This window comes from Tribolium castaneum, chromosome 5 (assembly GCF_031307605.1).
Source record: "Tribolium castaneum strain GA2 chromosome 5, icTriCast1.1, whole genome shotgun sequence".
Classification (NCBI taxonomy): domain Eukaryota; kingdom Metazoa; phylum Arthropoda; class Insecta; order Coleoptera; family Tenebrionidae; genus Tribolium; species Tribolium castaneum.
In genome coordinates, this window is record NC_087398.1 from 419468 (window position 1) to 436055 (window position 16588).

The following is a 16588-nucleotide window of genomic DNA, read 5'->3' on the forward strand; positions in this document are numbered from 1 at the left end:
ATCATTTTCAAAAAAGATCATTGTTCTCCCACTTATAGTTTTCGAGAAAATTCCAAATAAAATCAAAATTAGATCATATATTAAAAAATTTATAACTAAAGAACTATTGGGAATTTGGCGATTTTCTTAATGCCAATCGATTCCCCGGATTATTTTGCATAGGTAAGCATTAAAATAGTTCCACTTTTTCGAATAGTTTAGCCGTAATTGAGAAAATAAAAAAAAGTTAACAACGGCAACGGTTCCGGTTACAGAGACGATTAATTTTTTTTCTAAAAAAATTCATATTTCAAAAACTAAAAGTCGTAGAGCAAAACGGTTTGATCCAGTGAATTCAGAGGCTCATTTTCTGATTATACTAACTTTTCACGAGATTTAAAATTTTGATTTTTTCGTGTTAAAATTTCCAGAGTAATACACTTACCTTCAAGAAAGTGAAAAAACTATCATACTTTTTCGTACTTATATATGCCTTTACATCCCTCTAGAGTTGTTAAAAGTTCAAAAAAGTTCTTATGTTTGATTTTTTTTTATGTTTAATTCGGAAAATAAGAACAAAGCATAACAGTTTCTTTTAGTTCGCGTTTAAAAAAATCGATTTTATTAACTTCTCAAGCAGACGTGCACCTACTAAATTCATCTACTTCTAAACTACTAGTTTTTATAAATATCGCTCTAATTTGGGCTTCTTAAGCATTAGATTGTTGTTTTATTTCTTCATTAGCCAAAAAAGTCGATGTTGAAATGCCATGGAAGGCCACATCCTTATCTATTGGAGACGTAATCCCATTTTTGACAAAAGTCGAGGTCGTATGCGCAATTTTTGTTTCATAGTCCATCTTGAATAAGTTTACGTTAATTTTTTAAAGAACAACCAAGGCTAAAATTATTTCTTTTATTCTGTTAGGTACCAATTTTTATTTCGTTTCATGTAAAACTATGACAAATCATACGGAAATTATGCGTTTTCAAGCACACAAACTGATGATAACATCACCAGCTTGCACCGATAAAAAAATTTCTGTACCTATTTTAAGATTAAGTAATTCTTAATCCACTATTTACTAGCGTTATATGGCATGATATTGCAGCAATTGTATGTTTATTAAACAATGTTGAAGATTTAAAATTAGAGCGCGTTTTCTAAGAAGCAAAAATGTCGAACAACTTTTTAGCTGTTGATTTTTGACGGACTTGGTTATTTTCAATGTGAATCGTCAATTTATTATTGACATTCACACTAGAGATAAGAGATCGTATTTCAAATTTTGATTATCACCTTAAACACTGACTCACTTTGTCCTTATTCCGTAAAAACTTTTGTCAATGGATGTTTAAAGTTTAACAACAATTTCCACTAAAGATAAAAGATAATAATTGGGTAAAATTAAGAATGACACCATTTGAAAAATTCCAAGTTGCAACCAAGAACAAGCGTCATACTTGTTACATATTTACAGCAGTAATAACCAAACCTATTACTCTTTACATACCAACATTGTCATTACCAATGGAAGGTATGTCTGGAAAATACAACATTGATAAGAAGCAGGATATTGCTGAAACGTAAAATGCGATAATATGATAATGTCTATTACACGTTGCTATGTGAAAAATATAGGTCATACAATACAGCAAAAGGACTTTTTACACACCAAGTGAGTTAAACGAAGCGGAAGGCGTTCAACGAGAGATATCTTGACTTTTTATTAAAATATAGAACTTTACAAATCAAGCAAAGACACAATTGTAAAAGCTTTAATAAAAAAATACATTTTTTGCAATTATGGCCGGTTTTGCAACCCCTTGGTCTCTCTGGAATGGGGTTGTATTAACTCAAAGCCACATTCTTGTTATTGTCCTTGTCCCTAACCCAGCGTATTGATCCTGTCAACACGACAGAAGACCATCAAAGACAGTCGAAGACACGCAATCGAAGCTTAAATAATTCCACCCCAACTCAAGCCTTTCTATCATTATCCTTGGAAGAAACGAAGAAAAATCCTGGTGGTGGCAAGTGGAAGAACGCCGCCTGTTTTATTCATCCACTATCGATCACGCTCGAGTTTCCAGGAAACGGAGCTAGAGAGTGTTGCCCTCACCAAAGAGCTCTCCGTGAAAATATTTGCTGATGATAACAGGAAAATTTCTGCAAGAAGCGCACGCAGGTGACATTCGAGTGCAATTAGGCGAAAGTTGAAAGAGATGTTATTGCGAAAAGAACAAAGAGCTTGCAGAGAATTTCCTGCGTAATCGGCGCGCTTTCATAGGCAACTACGCACACACCGGCTGCAGGGAAACTTGCCCGAAGATGAGTCACAGGATAAAGGGGCGAACTTCAATGATACATTGGGAAACTTAAAACATACCAAATCTGAGCTTGAAAAACTTGCTTGAGTTTGCGTTGCAAAACGAACACAACTCTAAAAGGCAACTCTTTTTTAATAGTAAAATAATACCATTTTCAAGCAATTTTTTTATTTTTCGGGTTTACTTTTAACAGTTTTTTATGTCCTTTAAAACGATCTTACAATAGTAAATGAGTCTCTGGTTTAACGACGAAATACCTGCAAAAAAAATTTTAAGTTTGACTTAACTTGGAAAAAATTAAATTTTAAAAGTACGCCAACACTGACTCACTCTATATGTAAGAGCTGAAACATGATAAAGGTTTGAAACTCAACTAGACAGAAGCAACTTAATGTAGTAATCTGTAAAAGCAGCTACAAAACTGTACATGTTAGTACAAATCTATGAACACTAGAGGCGTAAAAACCGTTTATTAGCGCCATTTTTAAATATGAAAAAAATCCAAGATTAAAGTAATTCGAATTAAGTTAAATTAACTTTGCCCTGACGATTATTAATAAGTAATTTATTATTAAGTTAAGGCAATGAAACGCCATTGTCCAGGTGACCAAATTGGACCAATCAGATGCTTAGTATCACGGACTAATGGGGAATTAATTTTTAACAAGGAATTACCTTTAAATTTGCCTTCTATAAACCGGTGGTAATGTTTTTTATTTATTTTCTTAAGTATTATTTTCACTATTCTTATTTTTTTATTGATAGTTGGTCACATTATCATACATCACAAATCACACATTACACTACAAGGTAGATCTACTAAAAGTGTGTGTTTATTCTATTTTTTCAAAAATTGGTTGAGAAACTCATACACAAATTAACGTGAATAGGTTCAAATTAATTTTATATAAATCGCTGATTTTTTTTATTTCTAATTATTCTGAAACATACGATGATACATTTTTATTTAGTTTTGTGCAAAAATCACGTAAAAGAAATTGGATCTAAAAAAATTTGCAGTTCTGATTTAATTGTATATTTAATATGAGTTGTACAACGTAAATGACAACTAATATAAATTTAGATTAACGCTAAGAATCAGTTAATTGGAGATAAATTTTGAAAAAATTCACATGCATACAGAAAATGTAATTATACTCTTGAAGCCCGGTTTTGTTCTTTTTATCAATTTCCTTTTCTCAAAAACGTTTAAATATTGAACCCAACCCTCACCGCAAGGCCCTTCCAAGAAACTTGACCTGTTTTCTACAAACCTCTCCATAATTAAGACCAAACTCAAGAATTAGCTCTAGGTCGTCTGTAATTACCCCAAACCAAATAAAACACGTCACTTCGTAATGGAAGTAATAATTTCACCACCTCAGTATCGACCATCAATTCATCCACGATGTACCACCAAGACCAAGCCGTAAGCATCCTTGGCGAAGCCATCCCGAAACGAAGGAGTGTTTTCCTGGAAAGTGGTGTAAACAGTGCCGATTCGTTCAAAGCCTCCAAAGTCGGGCCTGCACCCCCGATCAAATTCATCAACAAATCGTCAACAGACAAATTCGGAAATGGAGCGATTTACGAAGTCCTCAAACCGATCTATGCCCTAATGAGGATTGTGGGAATTTTCCCGATTAAAAACACCGAACCTGGGATGTTCCGAGTGGCGCCGGAGTTATTGGGGTACTCGGTGGTGGTGTTTGTGGTGGTTATGGGGTACATTGGGTTTATTGAGTGGGACAAAGTTGAAATAGTGCGCTCGCAAGAAGGCCGGTTTGAAGAAGCAGTGATTGATTATTTGTTCACTGTGTATCTTTTACCCATTATTATCAATCCATTGGTGTTGTATGAGGCCAGGAAGTTGGCAAATGTGGTCACGGATTGGGTCAACTTTGAGAGGATTTACTACAAGTTGACTAAGAAGAAGCTTTCGGTGTTTTTTGGGAACAAGCCAGTGATTCTGACCGTGGTACTGCCGCTTTTGGCTTGTGGGGTTATGGTAGTAACCCATATCACGATGGCACATTTTAAAATTATTCAGGTATATAACTTTCTGGCCCAGCTAAAGTACAGTCACGATAATTCCCATGATTTCGTGCTTTTTCCTTTGTTAATTAATAAATTTACCTATCTATAATTAATTTACTCAGAATTAGTAAAACTGTATTACGTAAATTAGATGAGCAATTTCTTGATGTGCCAGCTTTTAAAGTATATTATGTTTTTAACTTAAACTATTCGAATATCGGGCAGCTAAAAAATAATTTTATTGTCTTAATACAAACTACAAAAACTATCCTTTGGTAATTTCAAAGTAAGAAGATAATGGTTTGGAATTTAGATTGACAGATTTTTGTTGTCTTCAATAGATTATCGTTTTATTCGGTTCAAGTGTCAAACGCGCTAATTGCGATTTCCTCGATCTAAAGATTTTTTGAACGCACTGTATTAAAAAATACAAAGTTGGAGTGAGGTTTGTTGGTCTTATGATTGGGTGCACATTTTTCAGACGATTGGTACGTTTTAAGGGCCAATGACGATAATGTCCTTGGAAATTCTGTGCAATCAAACCGGTATTTCGATGTTTATTGGCCACAGTACAAGCTTATTAAGGGACAAAAAACGTAGCGATTGCACTTACCTCCGCCCACTTTAGTTAAACACCTAATTACAAAATGGTGAGATTTTATTTCTTAAATAAAATTTTTCCGCTATGCAGAAATTTTAATTGTCTATGGAAAGTAAATGACAAGTAAATTCAAAACAAAAATAATTAAATAGTTTCATTGGACTTGTTTTTAATTAATTAAAACCTAATTTTGAGTAAATAGAAACACGAAATGTTATGAAGAAATGACCCAAAATATTTACTTCCGCGGTTTGAGTTCAGTCCCTTGCTAGCTGGCAGGGTGTCATTCTTTATAATCGTGACTGTATTTTCTCTTATTATTATTTTTTAAATTAAAACAAGTAAAGAGAAGGAACATACTTTTTAGTATATATATTTAGGTGGTCCCTTATTGCTACATCAACTGCTTGATCTACCTAATCGGGGGCTTTTGGTTCATGCAATGCGACGTCGTGGGCAAAGTGGCCTCTCAACTAGCTGAAGACTTCCAAATGGCGCTAAAGCACGTGGGGCCGTCGTCTCAAGTCGCCGATTATCGTTCGCTGTGGATGCTTTTAAGCAAATTGATAAGAGACGTAGGGAACGCCTCCGGATACACTGTCACTTTCCTCTGCCTCTATCTATTTTTAATAATAACTCTGACAATCTACGGGTTACTGTCACAGCTTCAAGCCGGTTTTAGTACCAAAGATATCGGCTTGACGATAAATGCGGGCTTAGCAATTTTCATTTTGTATTTCATTTGTGACGAGGCTCATTACGCCTCCAACTGTCTGCGCGTCCAGTTTCAGAAAAAACTACTTTTGGTCGAGTTGTCCTGGATGAACGATGAGGCCCAACAGGAAATCAATATGTTCCTAAAGGCCACGGAGATGAGTCCTACGGATATAAGCCTAGTTGGCTTTTTCGACGTTAATAGGAATTTATTTAAGTCGGTCAGTGTGTGACCCGGCCTCGGCGAAACCTTATTTTAAGTTGAAATTATTTCAGCTGTTGGCAACAATGGTGACTTATCTGGTGGTGCTCTTGCAGTTCCAAATCAGCATACCCGAGGAAGCCAGTCCTACCAACTCCACCACAATCACTACGCAAACACCCAACTAATCCACTCTATTTTTACACAAGTGTTTTATCATATTCATAAAACGATCAATGTTATTTTTAGTGCTACTATTTATTTCCGAGGGTTGGTGTGTTTGTTCTGGGGTGCAATCCGAAGTTTAGCAACGAGGGTGGCATTTGCGTCATAAGAATAGGACATATCGAGTTTTTTTAAAAAATTAAATTATTTGTAACTGATCAATTGCGAAATAAATTTTTTATCCCAACTTCACTTTCGAGTTTTGAGAGCCATCCTGTAACATTTGACAAAAATTCGATTTGGAGTGAATTGAATTCTTTACGCAGTCTGAGATCGCAATCGCAAAACCGCCTTTGTTACGTGTAACACCACAAATGTAAATTTTATGGTAGTGGCAGCTGCACCACGTTGCACCCTTTATAATTCATGAAAATGCAAAAAAATGCATGTTTGTTGTTCATGCGGAAACCCACCCAACCGACACAAAAGACCACTTTTCTGCTCCTTTTGTAACATCAAGAGCAATAAATTTCGCAAAAAAAATTATTGTGAAAGCGCAAAAAAATAAATAAAGTGTGACCCCTCATAAATTTCTATTCCCCGAATGTCCCCAAGGCTATCGATTCTAATCAACCCTTATCAAAGCAAGTTTGGTTGGCAAAGAACTGAAAAACAACTCATATATTCGATATTTCAATCGTATAGACGTGACGACGCGCTCTGAATAGCTGGTTCAGTGGGGCAGCGACTTTGGGGTGAGGGCGAGCCACCCCATTCAAATGTAAATGGCGAAAATAGCCAAAGAAACATAATTAAAACCACCCCTAAAGGCCACGACCGAAGCCAGACAAAGAGGGGAAAATTTCGGAATTTTCGCGTTTTATTGATTGGGCCTTAATTCGTTTGCGAATATTTGGGGCAGTGGCAGTCGGGGGTTGGGCGAAGTGGGGGTGGCCGACCTCGTGGAACGCCGCGACGGCTACAGCGAGCATTGTGTGTCGGTCAGTGGAGGAGTGCGTGGGTGTTTCGCCCCAAACGTTACGTCGATTGATTAAGGGATGAAATTCACAAACATCCAATTAAAGCTGTAACGCGATTTGCAAGTTTTCCAGCAATCGATATATGTTTCAACAAGCGATAAATTTGACAATCACGTGTAAAGTGTAAATAAACAGTGCGCACAGCAAATGCCAAGTTGGAGCCGGAAAAGTCAAGTGATGATTGGGAAAGTCGGGAGGAATACCTTGGGAGGTTGTGACGTTACAAATGTTTGTTTTTTTGTGGTTGCTGCTTTGGGTGGGTTTCAGACGTGCCGAGGCTTACATAGGTGAGAAATTGGCTTCATTAATCAAACACTGGATAAACTAAACAGTTGCTTTCAAACTCCCGCGAGGTTTGTTGGAGTTTCGCGCCGAAAATAATCAATTACGAAAGATGTAGTAAATAAATTAGTGGACCGCGGACTGTAATTTACCCTCCTATTTCATTCCTGACAGTGCTAACCCCTTGCGGGGCTCACATTTCGACAATAAATAATAAAGTTTATGTTCGATCAGGGGGGAACGAATTTTAAAATGACATTTTATTTATGGCGGTGTAAAATTTTATTAAAGTTTTATTGCATTAATATAATGTAATTGATAAATTTTGAGCTAGCCACCATACAAAATCTAATGTGCAGACACATTCATTATTTACGAAATTATTGTAGTTTGTGAGATATTTTAGTTTCCACTGTATTCACTTTTAATTAATTATAATAATATTTATTCTTCTGCATAACATACAATGTGCTTACGTCATTCATTAAATATTTACAGTAGAAATACCTACAGGGTGTCCGTTTTTCGAGCATTCATAAATTTTATAATTTTACAAAAATGGTTTTAATGTCGAAAAAAGTAGAATCAACTAATGATTACTTTTAAGAAACGGAAATGCTTCGAGTAAAAAATTAAATTCTCGAATATTCGTGATGGTCTCCACCCTTTCTACGTTTGTAGCAAGATTTGTCTCAACAAAAAGAAAACAGGCAAATATTTTTTCTGTTTCGTGTTTTATGTTTTCTCTAAGATTATAACTTTATTGTGGCGTGAAATGGTTAGGAAAAAAACTTGTAAATCGTGTGGGATTTCTCCATGTTCTAGTGAAGATCCTAATTCTCGTATATCCTTGCCTTCCAAATTATTTTCATCAGTACAGTTTAATACACATTTCTGAAAAATTGCTAGTATCCAGCTTAGTTGTTGAGCAGTTTATATATACGTACAGCAAATCAAGTGTTCATTTGGAAGTTTTTTAATAAATTTCTTCAGTTAATTATAGGGCAGAATTACGTAACATAAATGAGTGCTTTAATTTAAAATCCGAAATAAATAAAAAATGCTGTCTTCCGAGTTCTTTTTAATATAAAAATAAGTTGTAAACCGTGTTCCAACGCCTGCCTCTCGTTAAAAGTGTCAACAAAGCCCGATCACCTTCCGTCCCCCATTAAATCCATCATCCGACATTTAATTAAAACAGCAAATAGATCCTTTGTGCAATCTCCATCCGGCACGAACATTCGCAATTGTCCCAATGTCCGTATCAACATTGTAGGGCTTTAGGACACAATGGCCCATTCGGAGCAAGGTTGCAAATGCCCCATTCACACGGCTCACGCCTACATTGCTTACATAATTCACCCTTTTCCCCCAGAAACGGTCTTCGTCAGCGGCTGTGAATCCTGCAAACTCTACTTGACCTGCCGTCACCTATCGTCGATCATCGCCGTGCTGGAGGCCGATTTTACGCCCGATTACAACACCACTGCTTTAGTTCCTACCTATTTTCCACCAGTACACCCAAGGCAAGCATTAAACAAGAGGTGGGTATCGAAAAAAATGTAGGGTGTAAATATCCGATCCTGACCTAGCCTAGCGTTATCTGATGTCGGTGTGAGCATGAGTCAGATTCAATTATCGCTATCTTCCCCAAAGATCGATCGGTCGGCACGTGGGGCCCCGACCTTGGCTCAGCCTTCGCCGAGGGCGTCCCGAATTGGGTCTCGTCCTCGTCGAGGCCTCGTCTAGGTCAGGGTCGGAGGCCGAAATTTCGACGGTCTGAGTCAAGGTATAGCCGTGACAAAGGACAACGCGGTTGCGTAAAAGGCGAGCAAGGACAGGGCCGGATCATCATCGATCCGTGCGAAAAGTGTAACAGTCGGTCACGCGGGCCCCTTATCGCCCTTCAGATCACAGCATATGGCTAATTGGGCCGGACTGAGGGTGGCTTTGCTTGTAGGTGCTCAGGGGTGAATCACTGCAGCTTCATTCTCACCGAGGATTGTCCCGATGCACATTTGTGGGGCACTGGCCGGCTGAGGGTCAAATACGTCTGCATATCAGGTAGTTATAACCGACGTGAAAATCGCCCAATCTCCCGGATATCGAAAACCGCACACACGTTCATAATCCCTATTATTAGCCGCTTTAAGCCCCCATCCATTTTCCAGAAAACGAGATTAGGAAGTTCTGTAACAGCGAGATCCTCCTCTCCGGCCCCTCCGAGGGTTTTATCCACAACCCGGGCTACCCCCGATTTTACTCCAGCCAGAGACAATGCCGCTGGAAGCTGCGAGCCCCTCGAGAGCAACGCATTCGTGTCACTGTTTTGGACATCTCCATCACTGGTAATAAAAACCAATAGCGCTCCCTAAATCCCCGCTAAAAAAAATCCAGCCGACAGGATAACGCATCCTGATGAATGCAGCGACCGGCTTGAGATTCTCGATTCGGGCCAGTTGGTCCAAACCACGTGCAAGCCCCAAGACCCCCCGCTGGAGGTGGTGTCAGAGAGCGAGTTCGTGGAGGTGGTGCTGGTCTCGGCCCATTCGCTAGTGCCCCTCAGAGGCGTGCTTATACACTACACTGCCGTGGGGTGTCCCACCCCCGACGCCCCTGAAGACGGCTACCTGGTCTATAGGAACGAAACAGCTGCAGAATACAGGTGCTGCATCAATCGGGCCTTTGAAGACGACGGACAAAAAACCAAAATCATCAACTGCGAGGGGGCCAAGTGGGACGTCGACCTCCCTCTGCCCAACTGTACTAGTAAGTTTGATTAGACGCTAAATGGAATTGACCTCCGACCCCGCTTTTTAATTTTTAATGAGATAAAGTGTTGTGTGCGAACAAAGATAACGCCGAAACTCCACATTTCGTGCTTTGTGCGAGTTTGCTAGTTTGGATAAAACAAAGATAAACTGAACGTAAGCCCTACAAAACAATTTCGCATTCGATGAAACTCCCAAACAAAATCTAATTATATTATGGAGTCTACGCCTCTGCCTATTGACTTGTTGGTGTTTCCGTTCAACAAAACGTTCCCGTATTGCTTTATCTCTCTCGCGATGCTCAGTTGTCAACGGAAAATCGTGTAGGAACCACGTGGATTACCTAGAGGCGTTTTTCGCGATAAAAAGAATTGTAGGAGTTTGCACTAACGAGGCAAATAGTGAGTGTTTCTAGAGTTTTTTTTCATGTAATTGTATTTTTAGCGTCCAATTAGACAAAGCAGTTGAGGTTATATTGTATTGTTATAAAAAAAATCATTATGAAAAGTTTTGTTGTTATCAAATTGCGGAATTGCGCTTCAGACCACATTCATTAAGTCAGCGGCGACTCGTGAACAAGGCTAAATTTACTCATTTTTTCAGAAAAACTTCAACAAAAGCCTCTGCTAACTGTTCAAGACATCGGAAAATCGAAAAATATCGAAATGGTTTCAGGTAACGCATTTTATGATTTGTTTAGGTTGCTGTTAATTTTTTTTCAGATGTTTTAGCACCGGCCTTACTCATAGCGGCTTTATTTTTGATAAATTTTATGGTTCTATTTTACATTTATAAAATTAAGCAAAAGTAAGTTGCTAATTTAGACTAATTTTTTTTCATCCATTGATCTTGTTTTTTTTTTAGACACGCTGAAGAATTTGCTGACGAAGAATTAGGAACGTTGCCACTGTCAAGTTGTGAGAAAGCCTCGCCTTGAATTATTTATTTGTAAAAATGACACTTTTATAATAAAAGTTTTATTTAATAATCGCTATTTTATTCCACCACTTTGAAAGTTGCAGTTTGGCGCGTAAGAACACTAGGAATTTTCGTTAGCTAAGGTTTACCAAAATAAAAACGCAATTTTCAAAAAAATTTATTGTTATAAATCAAATCCAAAAATACGGTAAATATAAAACATATGTTTACATTATGATTCAAGAGATAAGGGGTCAACGACTTTGAACTTGTAGCATTTTTGACACCTAGCTAAGTTGGCACCACTGACGATCATTAAGCTATAATAACCTCAATTTAGCCCCCAAAAATCCACTTAAAATGGGGGTCACAGTGTTACAACAGTTCCCCACAGAGAACCGCACGGGGCCCTCCACCATTGAGCTCCTCTCGAAGCGAATTTCCGCCCTGGGGGCCCTGCAACAGGGCCAGTTTCTCGTCGATTGCGAAACGTTTACTTCTTGTGCCGCTTTGGGACACCAACGTACAGTCCACGTCCTTCACAATTCCGAGCAGCCGGCGACTGTTTTTTCGATCCTTGAGACAGGCCAAAAGACCATTCCTCTCGCAACTGACGGCCTTTTTGATCTCCTGATGATGAAAATGTCCGGTTTTTACTCATCAAAAAAACAGACTAAGGCCGAGTCGAAGGGGCCGCGATACGAAATCGGTGATTTTTGTGTAAAATTGGGAACAGTGACTGTAAGTCAGAACTTTCGGGGGGTTCTGGTTGAAGTAGAGTATCGACCATGTGTGGTGCCTGCGATGTGTTGGGAGTTGATGCGGGAGTTTCTGCAGGGGTTTTTGGGGTCGTCGGTGCCTGCAACGCCCCCACCGTATTTGCAAAACAGGATGCAGGAGTTGTATACCCCCATTGATACAATTCATCAGTATTTGGAGCAGTTTACGATATTTAGGAAGGCCCCCGGTTTAAGGCCCTAATTTTAAGCTAATTTATTGTAAGGTTCAAAGTTTTTGTAAAGAAAAAATTAAATAAAAACAATTTTGAGGTTATATTGTCTTTCTCTTTTACTCCCACACATTAGACTATTATGCGTCTTTGTCTAATTACATAATTTGGAAAGTTGATTGTTCACCTCTATCAGCACTTACGTAGGGCAGAATGTGATAGTGGTGATGAAGCAGTTTTTTTTCAATAAAACAGCATGAAAACATAATCATGCGTTTGCGGTAATTGTTCCTTACTTGAGAGAAAAAGCACAAAAATGAGTGAGATTGAGAAAATCCGGGTTGGATCCCGGAAAAGCGAGGTATTTATCACGTGTTTGTTATTGTGGGCTCTTTTTCATTTGACATTTTCAGCTGGCTCTCATTCAAACGCGACATGTGATTTCACTGCTCAAAAAAATTCATCCTGGGAAGGATTTTGAAATTGGTGAGGTTTCGCAAAAAATTCCCAAAATTTATTTATTTATTTCAAAAATTTATTTTTAGTAACAATGAGTACATTAGGAGATAAAGTCCTAGATATACCGTTACCAAAAATTGGTGAAAAATCTCTCTTCACCAAAGAACTTGAAGCAGCTTTAAGTACAGGCTGTGTAGATTTTGTTGTACACTCATTAAAAGATCTTCCAACCGTATTACCTCCAGGAATGGCAATTGGGGCTGTTTTGACTAGGTTTTTCTTAATTATTATTGTAATGATTATAATTAGCTTTCGTAAAATTTAGAGAGGATCCGCGGGACGCTCTAGTGTTGCAAAAAGATCATGACAAATATTTATTAGAGACTTTACCAGAGGGAAGCGTCATTGGCACCTCTAGTCTACGGAGGGGAGCACAATTGGCCCGAAAGTACCCCCATCTCAAGGTTGAAAGCATTAGAGGAAATTTAAACACTAGGTTAAAAAAATTAGATGAGTTGGGGAAATATCAAGCGATTATTTTGGCCTCTGCGGGTCTCATTAGGATGGGGTGGACTAGCAGAATAAGCAAGGTGGGTTTTATATGTTATATTAATATGTCACTTGTTATCTAACTTCATTTTTTACAATTTTGTATCAAAAATACGTATATTTTTGCCACTAATTAACTTGTTATATTGTTTTTTCCTTATCACTTTGTGTATGAGACAAGAATATGGCAATAAAATCCAAATTAGTTGTTTGAAAAAAAAACGACATGACAAATTCTCACTTATCTAATTTATTAAAAACATTTTTTCCTGTTTTAATTTCACACAAATTGGGACGTAATCATGTTGTTTATTGTCGTTACTGCATTTTACTTTAAAATTATGACAAAACCTTATTTAAGTTATTCAATGAAAAAATCTAGATTTTAGATTCTGACGAGCTTTTGTACGCCGTTGGCCAGGGAGCCTTGGCTGTGGAATGCCGCGAATCGGACGAGAAAACAATCGAGCTCCTGAAGCCCCTTTACGACGTCCAAACTGCCCTCCGTGTTATATCAGAACGCAGCTTCCTCAAAACCCTCGGTGGGGGCTGTAGTGCACCAGTCGCAGTTTCTAGCGACTTGTCCCGCCTCAAAGACAACAAACACACTTTAAAATTGAAGGGTGCCGTGTGGTCCCTTGACGGCAAAGAAGAAATAATCGAAACGGGAGAATGCGAAATCGACATAAAAAATACGCAACGTTGCACCGCTTGTCCTTTTAATACTAGCAACCAGAGCACTTCTTGTGTCCGAGACATCGAGAATTTAAAACGTTGCGACACTTGTCCTGACCAAATGCCGGCCAAAAAAATCAAACTGGACGAAATTCCAGTAGAGGTTTTGAAGAACGACCCCCACGAACATTGCCCAGTGGCGTTACCCATTGGGGCGGATTTTATGGGCAAGTGCCCATATCTGGAAGCAAATATGGACAAATGCCCTGTTAATGGAAAAATAGAAGGGGCGGAGTTGTTGAAACAGTGCCCTTTTCTCAAAGAGGCAAAGACGGAAATTAAGGCCGGTCCGAGTGACTCTAATACGGTTTGTGGGCTTGTTCCTCACACTGAGACGCCAGTGGAGACTTTGAAACAAGCACAAGACTTGGGGGTGCGGCTAGCGCAAAGTTTGCTCGGGAAGGGGGCTGGGGAGGTCATGGCGAAGGCACAAGCTACAATACACAGCGCTACAAGCTAATTTTGTATATTTTATTAATTCTATTAATAAAGGTTGGGAATTTTTAAATTTGTTGGTGTCATTTGTCATTTTCCCTTCACCTGTCAAATTAAACGTCAAAACAAAACCTCTTCAAAATCGATGATAAAAATTGTTTAATAATGTGATAATTGTCAGGAGGGTCAAAGTTTTATTTGGTGACAATGTTGGACGGGAAAAAGTTGTATCAATCTTTGAGCGTTTTCGGGTCATTGAGCCTTGCCCTGACAATACCCTGGATTGTCTTCAAAGTTTGCAGGGCCGTTTGTTTGAAACGGAATTATCACGCATTGATGAGAAAGGTAGGAGTTGTCTTAAGCTGCGCCCAGTAATTATACATCTACAGGTGGTCGTGATAACGGGGGCCAGTTCAGGCCTGGGCGAAGCCCTAGCTCACGAGTTTTACAAACAAGGGTGTCAGGTGGTTTTATGTGCAAGGCGTCGCCAAGAACTGGAACGCGTCCGTTCCGATTTATTGAGGACACACCCCACTGTACCCACCATACCCCCCATAATCCAGCCCCTTGATTTGAGTGACATCAATTCGTTACCCAGCCACGTTGAGAAAATCCTGGCCATTACGGGCCGGATTGATATTTTGATAAATAACGGGGGGGTGTCTCACAGGGGCTCTGTGATCGCGACGCAGCCCGATGTTGATATTAAAATAATGTTAGTGAATTATTTTGGGGCTGTTGCTTTGACTAAAGGTATTATCACGGTTTTTAAGATACTTTGAGTGAAAATAATGTTGCAGCTGTGTTGCCGAACATGATCAAAAATCAGTCGGGACAAGTGGTTTTTGTGAGTTCGATTCAAGGCCTGGTGGCTTTGCCTGAACGTTCGGCTTATTGTGCCTCTAAACACGCGCTACAAGCCTTCAGTGATAGTCTTAGGGCTGAAGTGGCAGCTCATAACATATCAGTCACTGTTGTAAGTCCTGGCTACATCAAGACGGAACTTTCCCGGAATGCTTTAACCGGAAGTGGGGCAAAACATGGAGAAATGGACAAAACCACCGAATCCGGTTATTTACCGGAATATGTGGCGTCCGAAATTGGCCGCGCTGTGGTCCAGAAGAAGAAGGAAATAGTCGTTTGTACGTTCTTGCCTCGAATTGCGATTTTCCTGCGAAAGTACTTACCTTCAGTGTACTTTTCTGTAATGGTGAAACGGGCAAAGAAAGCTCAACTTAAATAAATCTCAACTGTGTTTTATTTAACTATTTACATTAACAAAGTTTCGTAATGAAGTGAAACGAATTGATCAATACTGCCCCTCCTCGGAAAGGAAGACAAAGTGTTTTGTACCAACACTCGATGTTTAACTTGGAATAATCTACAGAATAATTTAACTAGACACAAACTCGGAATTTATTTCAAGGTGCGGTAAAGTCGGTACACGCACAGAGCCGCCGCGGCTAGAGACACACTCCAGTGAAGGACAATTCGCTTCGTGTTGTCTTTCCGGACCAAGACAACCGGCGAGGCGGCTGTCAAGGCCCCCAAAATGGGGAGTCTTGCCAGCTTTCGGGGGTCTCTCTCGACCTGGTATTTCACACAGTGGTCGAACTGCCACGATACTGTGTACAGCGAGGCGCACAAAGCCGAGAATATGCTAAAGGGGACCTGGGGCACGAATCTCTCCGGCCAAAGAAACCCCGACAGAATCGAGCCAATCCCCGAAAACACGGCTGATTTATGCAGACAGTTCCCCACGCTGATCCAACGGGCCGTTTCGTCCCCCAACTGACTCGGTTCTATCACAATGACGGTACAACAAGCGTCGAGAGCCTTCTCTAACTCCATGGAGAAGCACTGCTGCGAATACTCGCTATCGTACACCTCTCGGATCACAGCCACATTAGACGAATGCAGGGATCTGTGATCATTCAAAAAGCTACGTTTTGACCAATTTGGGGCTTACCTGTCACCGCCAGCATCCATTTTTAGCCCGGGTTTTTGTCGCCAGAAATGACAAGTCGGGTTTAGGGAGTTAGGTTATGGTACATTTTTTAGACCCCCGGGTTTTGAAACGCGTGGGGTGAACCACGCGAGGGGCTAGATACGATCTAAACACGATATATAGCGATTTTTGGGCAATTTAAAATAATTTCTGTGAAGACGTTCACTAAGTTGTGGCTAAGGTTACACGATGATTGTGATGGAGAAAAAATATTTGTACGCAGTAAACACTTTTAATAATTGTATTTGTTAATAATTTAAGGTTTTTGTTAATGACGCACGTTTAATTTGGATGATTACGCTGCGAGTTTGCAAATTTCGAATAAATCGATCTGGAGGTGTCGCTAGTGTCGGCTCAGAAGCCGGTTCGAAAAATTTCCAAATTATTTAATTATTTTTGTTTGGAGTAAAGTA

At 39.3% G+C, this 16588-nt stretch overlaps 6 protein-coding genes across 7 annotated transcripts; 5 read left to right on the plus strand and 1 right to left on the minus strand.

Moving 5' to 3' along the window:
* The first annotated feature begins 3324 nt into the window (after positions 1-3324).
* Positions 3325-6924, plus strand: LOC100142527 (gustatory receptor 3). Its single transcript, XM_001814609.4, has 3 exons — positions 3325-4360; positions 5329-5883; positions 5939-6924. Exons 1-3 carry the CDS (start codon positions 3719-3721, stop codon positions 6050-6052), a joined length of 1311 nt encoding a protein of 436 aa, XP_001814661.1. The 5' UTR covers positions 3325-3718; the 3' UTR covers positions 6053-6924.
* Positions 6925-7051: 127 nt separating this feature from the next.
* LOC103313212 (uncharacterized) lies at positions 7052-11110 on the plus strand. Of its 2 annotated transcripts, none has more exons than XM_008195933.3 (8): positions 7052-7356; positions 8727-8895; positions 9312-9415; positions 9523-9699; positions 9749-10120; positions 10726-10797; positions 10845-10929; positions 10987-11110. In XM_008195933.3, the coding sequence occupies exons 1-8, from the start codon at positions 7296-7298 to the stop codon at positions 11057-11059; spliced, it is 1113 nt and encodes a 370-aa protein (XP_008194155.1). In that variant the 5' UTR covers positions 7052-7295; the 3' UTR covers positions 11060-11110. The 2 variants fall into 2 exon arrangements, with proteins under 2 accessions (XP_008194155.1, XP_064212956.1); XM_064356886.1 differs by lacking the exon at positions 7052-7356 and adding an exon at positions 8627-8660.
* Positions 11111-11264: 154 nt separating this feature from the next.
* Positions 11265-12093, plus strand: MED20 (Mediator complex subunit 20). Its single transcript, XM_001812899.3, has one exon. The coding sequence runs from the start codon at positions 11401-11403 to the stop codon at positions 12019-12021; it is 621 nt and encodes a 206-aa protein (XP_001812951.1). The 5' UTR covers positions 11265-11400; the 3' UTR covers positions 12022-12093.
* A 75-nt stretch (positions 12094-12168) lies between these two features.
* Positions 12169-14240, plus strand: Hmbs (Hydroxymethylbilane synthase). The gene is made up of 5 exons (XM_962386.4): positions 12169-12350; positions 12403-12475; positions 12535-12721; positions 12774-13038; positions 13380-14240. The coding sequence occupies exons 1-5, from the start codon at positions 12306-12308 to the stop codon at positions 14190-14192; spliced, it is 1383 nt and encodes a 460-aa protein (XP_967479.1). The 5' UTR covers positions 12169-12305; the 3' UTR covers positions 14193-14240.
* A 15-nt stretch (positions 14241-14255) lies between these two features.
* LOC100142524 (uncharacterized protein) lies at positions 14256-15427 on the plus strand. The gene is made up of 3 exons (XM_001812860.4): positions 14256-14512; positions 14557-14920; positions 14968-15427. Exons 1-3 carry the CDS (start codon positions 14375-14377, stop codon positions 15408-15410), a joined length of 945 nt encoding a protein of 314 aa, XP_001812912.1. The 5' UTR covers positions 14256-14374; the 3' UTR covers positions 15411-15427.
* LOC658634 (transmembrane protein 11-A, mitochondrial) lies at positions 15408-16398 on the minus strand. Its single transcript, XM_962541.4, has 2 exons — positions 16137-16398; positions 15408-16091 (listed from the first exon to the last, which is right to left on the minus strand). Exons 1-2 carry the CDS (start codon positions 16154-16156, stop codon positions 15584-15586), a joined length of 528 nt encoding a protein of 175 aa, XP_967634.1. The 5' UTR covers positions 16157-16398; the 3' UTR covers positions 15408-15583.
* Between the last annotated feature and the right edge of the window lie 190 nt (positions 16399-16588).

What these genes read in the sequence shown, in the direction of transcription:
- LOC100142527 (XM_001814609.4), top strand. Translation starts at nt 3,719, where the DNA reads ATGTACCACCAAGACCAAGCCGTAAGCATCCTTGGCGAAGCCATCCCG. An exon ending in CACATTTTAAAATTATTCAG is followed by an intron (nt 4,361 to 5,328) that starts GTATATAACTTT and finishes ATATATATTTAG; the next exon opens with GTGGTCCCTTATTGCTACAT. An exon ending in ATAGGAATTTATTTAAGTCG is followed by an intron (nt 5,884 to 5,938) that starts GTCAGTGTGTGA and finishes AAATTATTTCAG; the next exon opens with CTGTTGGCAACAATGGTGAC.
- LOC103313212 (XM_008195933.3), top strand. Translation starts at nt 7,296, where the DNA reads ATGTTTGTTTTTTTGTGGTTGCTGCTTTGGGTGGGTTTCAGACGTGCC. An exon ending in AGGCAAGCATTAAACAAGAG is followed by an intron (nt 8,896 to 9,311) that starts GTGGGTATCGAA and finishes CTTTGCTTGTAG; the next exon opens with GTGCTCAGGGGTGAATCACT. An exon ending in ATTTATAAAATTAAGCAAAA is followed by an intron (nt 10,930 to 10,986) that starts GTAAGTTGCTAA and finishes TTTTTTTTTTAG; the next exon opens with ACACGCTGAAGAATTTGCTG.
- MED20 (XM_001812899.3), top strand. Translation starts at nt 11,401, where the DNA reads ATGGGGGTCACAGTGTTACAACAGTTCCCCACAGAGAACCGCACGGGG.
- Hmbs (XM_962386.4), top strand. Translation starts at nt 12,306, where the DNA reads ATGAGTGAGATTGAGAAAATCCGGGTTGGATCCCGGAAAAGCGAG. An exon ending in ATTGGGGCTGTTTTGACTAG is followed by an intron (nt 12,722 to 12,773) that starts GTTTTTCTTAAT and finishes CGTAAAATTTAG; the next exon opens with AGAGGATCCGCGGGACGCTC. An exon ending in GGACTAGCAGAATAAGCAAG is followed by an intron (nt 13,039 to 13,379) that starts GTGGGTTTTATA and finishes GAAAAAATCTAG; the next exon opens with ATTTTAGATTCTGACGAGCT.
- LOC100142524 (XM_001812860.4), top strand. Translation starts at nt 14,375, where the DNA reads ATGTTGGACGGGAAAAAGTTGTATCAATCTTTGAGCGTTTTCGGGTCA. An exon ending in ATCACGCATTGATGAGAAAG is followed by an intron (nt 14,513 to 14,556) that starts GTAGGAGTTGTC and finishes ATACATCTACAG; the next exon opens with GTGGTCGTGATAACGGGGGC. An exon ending in GGCTGTTGCTTTGACTAAAG is followed by an intron (nt 14,921 to 14,967) that starts GTATTATCACGG and finishes ATAATGTTGCAG; the next exon opens with CTGTGTTGCCGAACATGATC.
- LOC658634 (XM_962541.4), bottom strand. Translation starts at nt 16,156, where the DNA reads ATGGATGCTGGCGGTGACAG. An exon ending in ATGGATGCTGGCGGTGACAG is followed by an intron (nt 16,092 to 16,136) that starts GTAAGCCCCAAA and finishes GAATGATCACAG; the next exon opens with ATCCCTGCATTCGTCTAATG.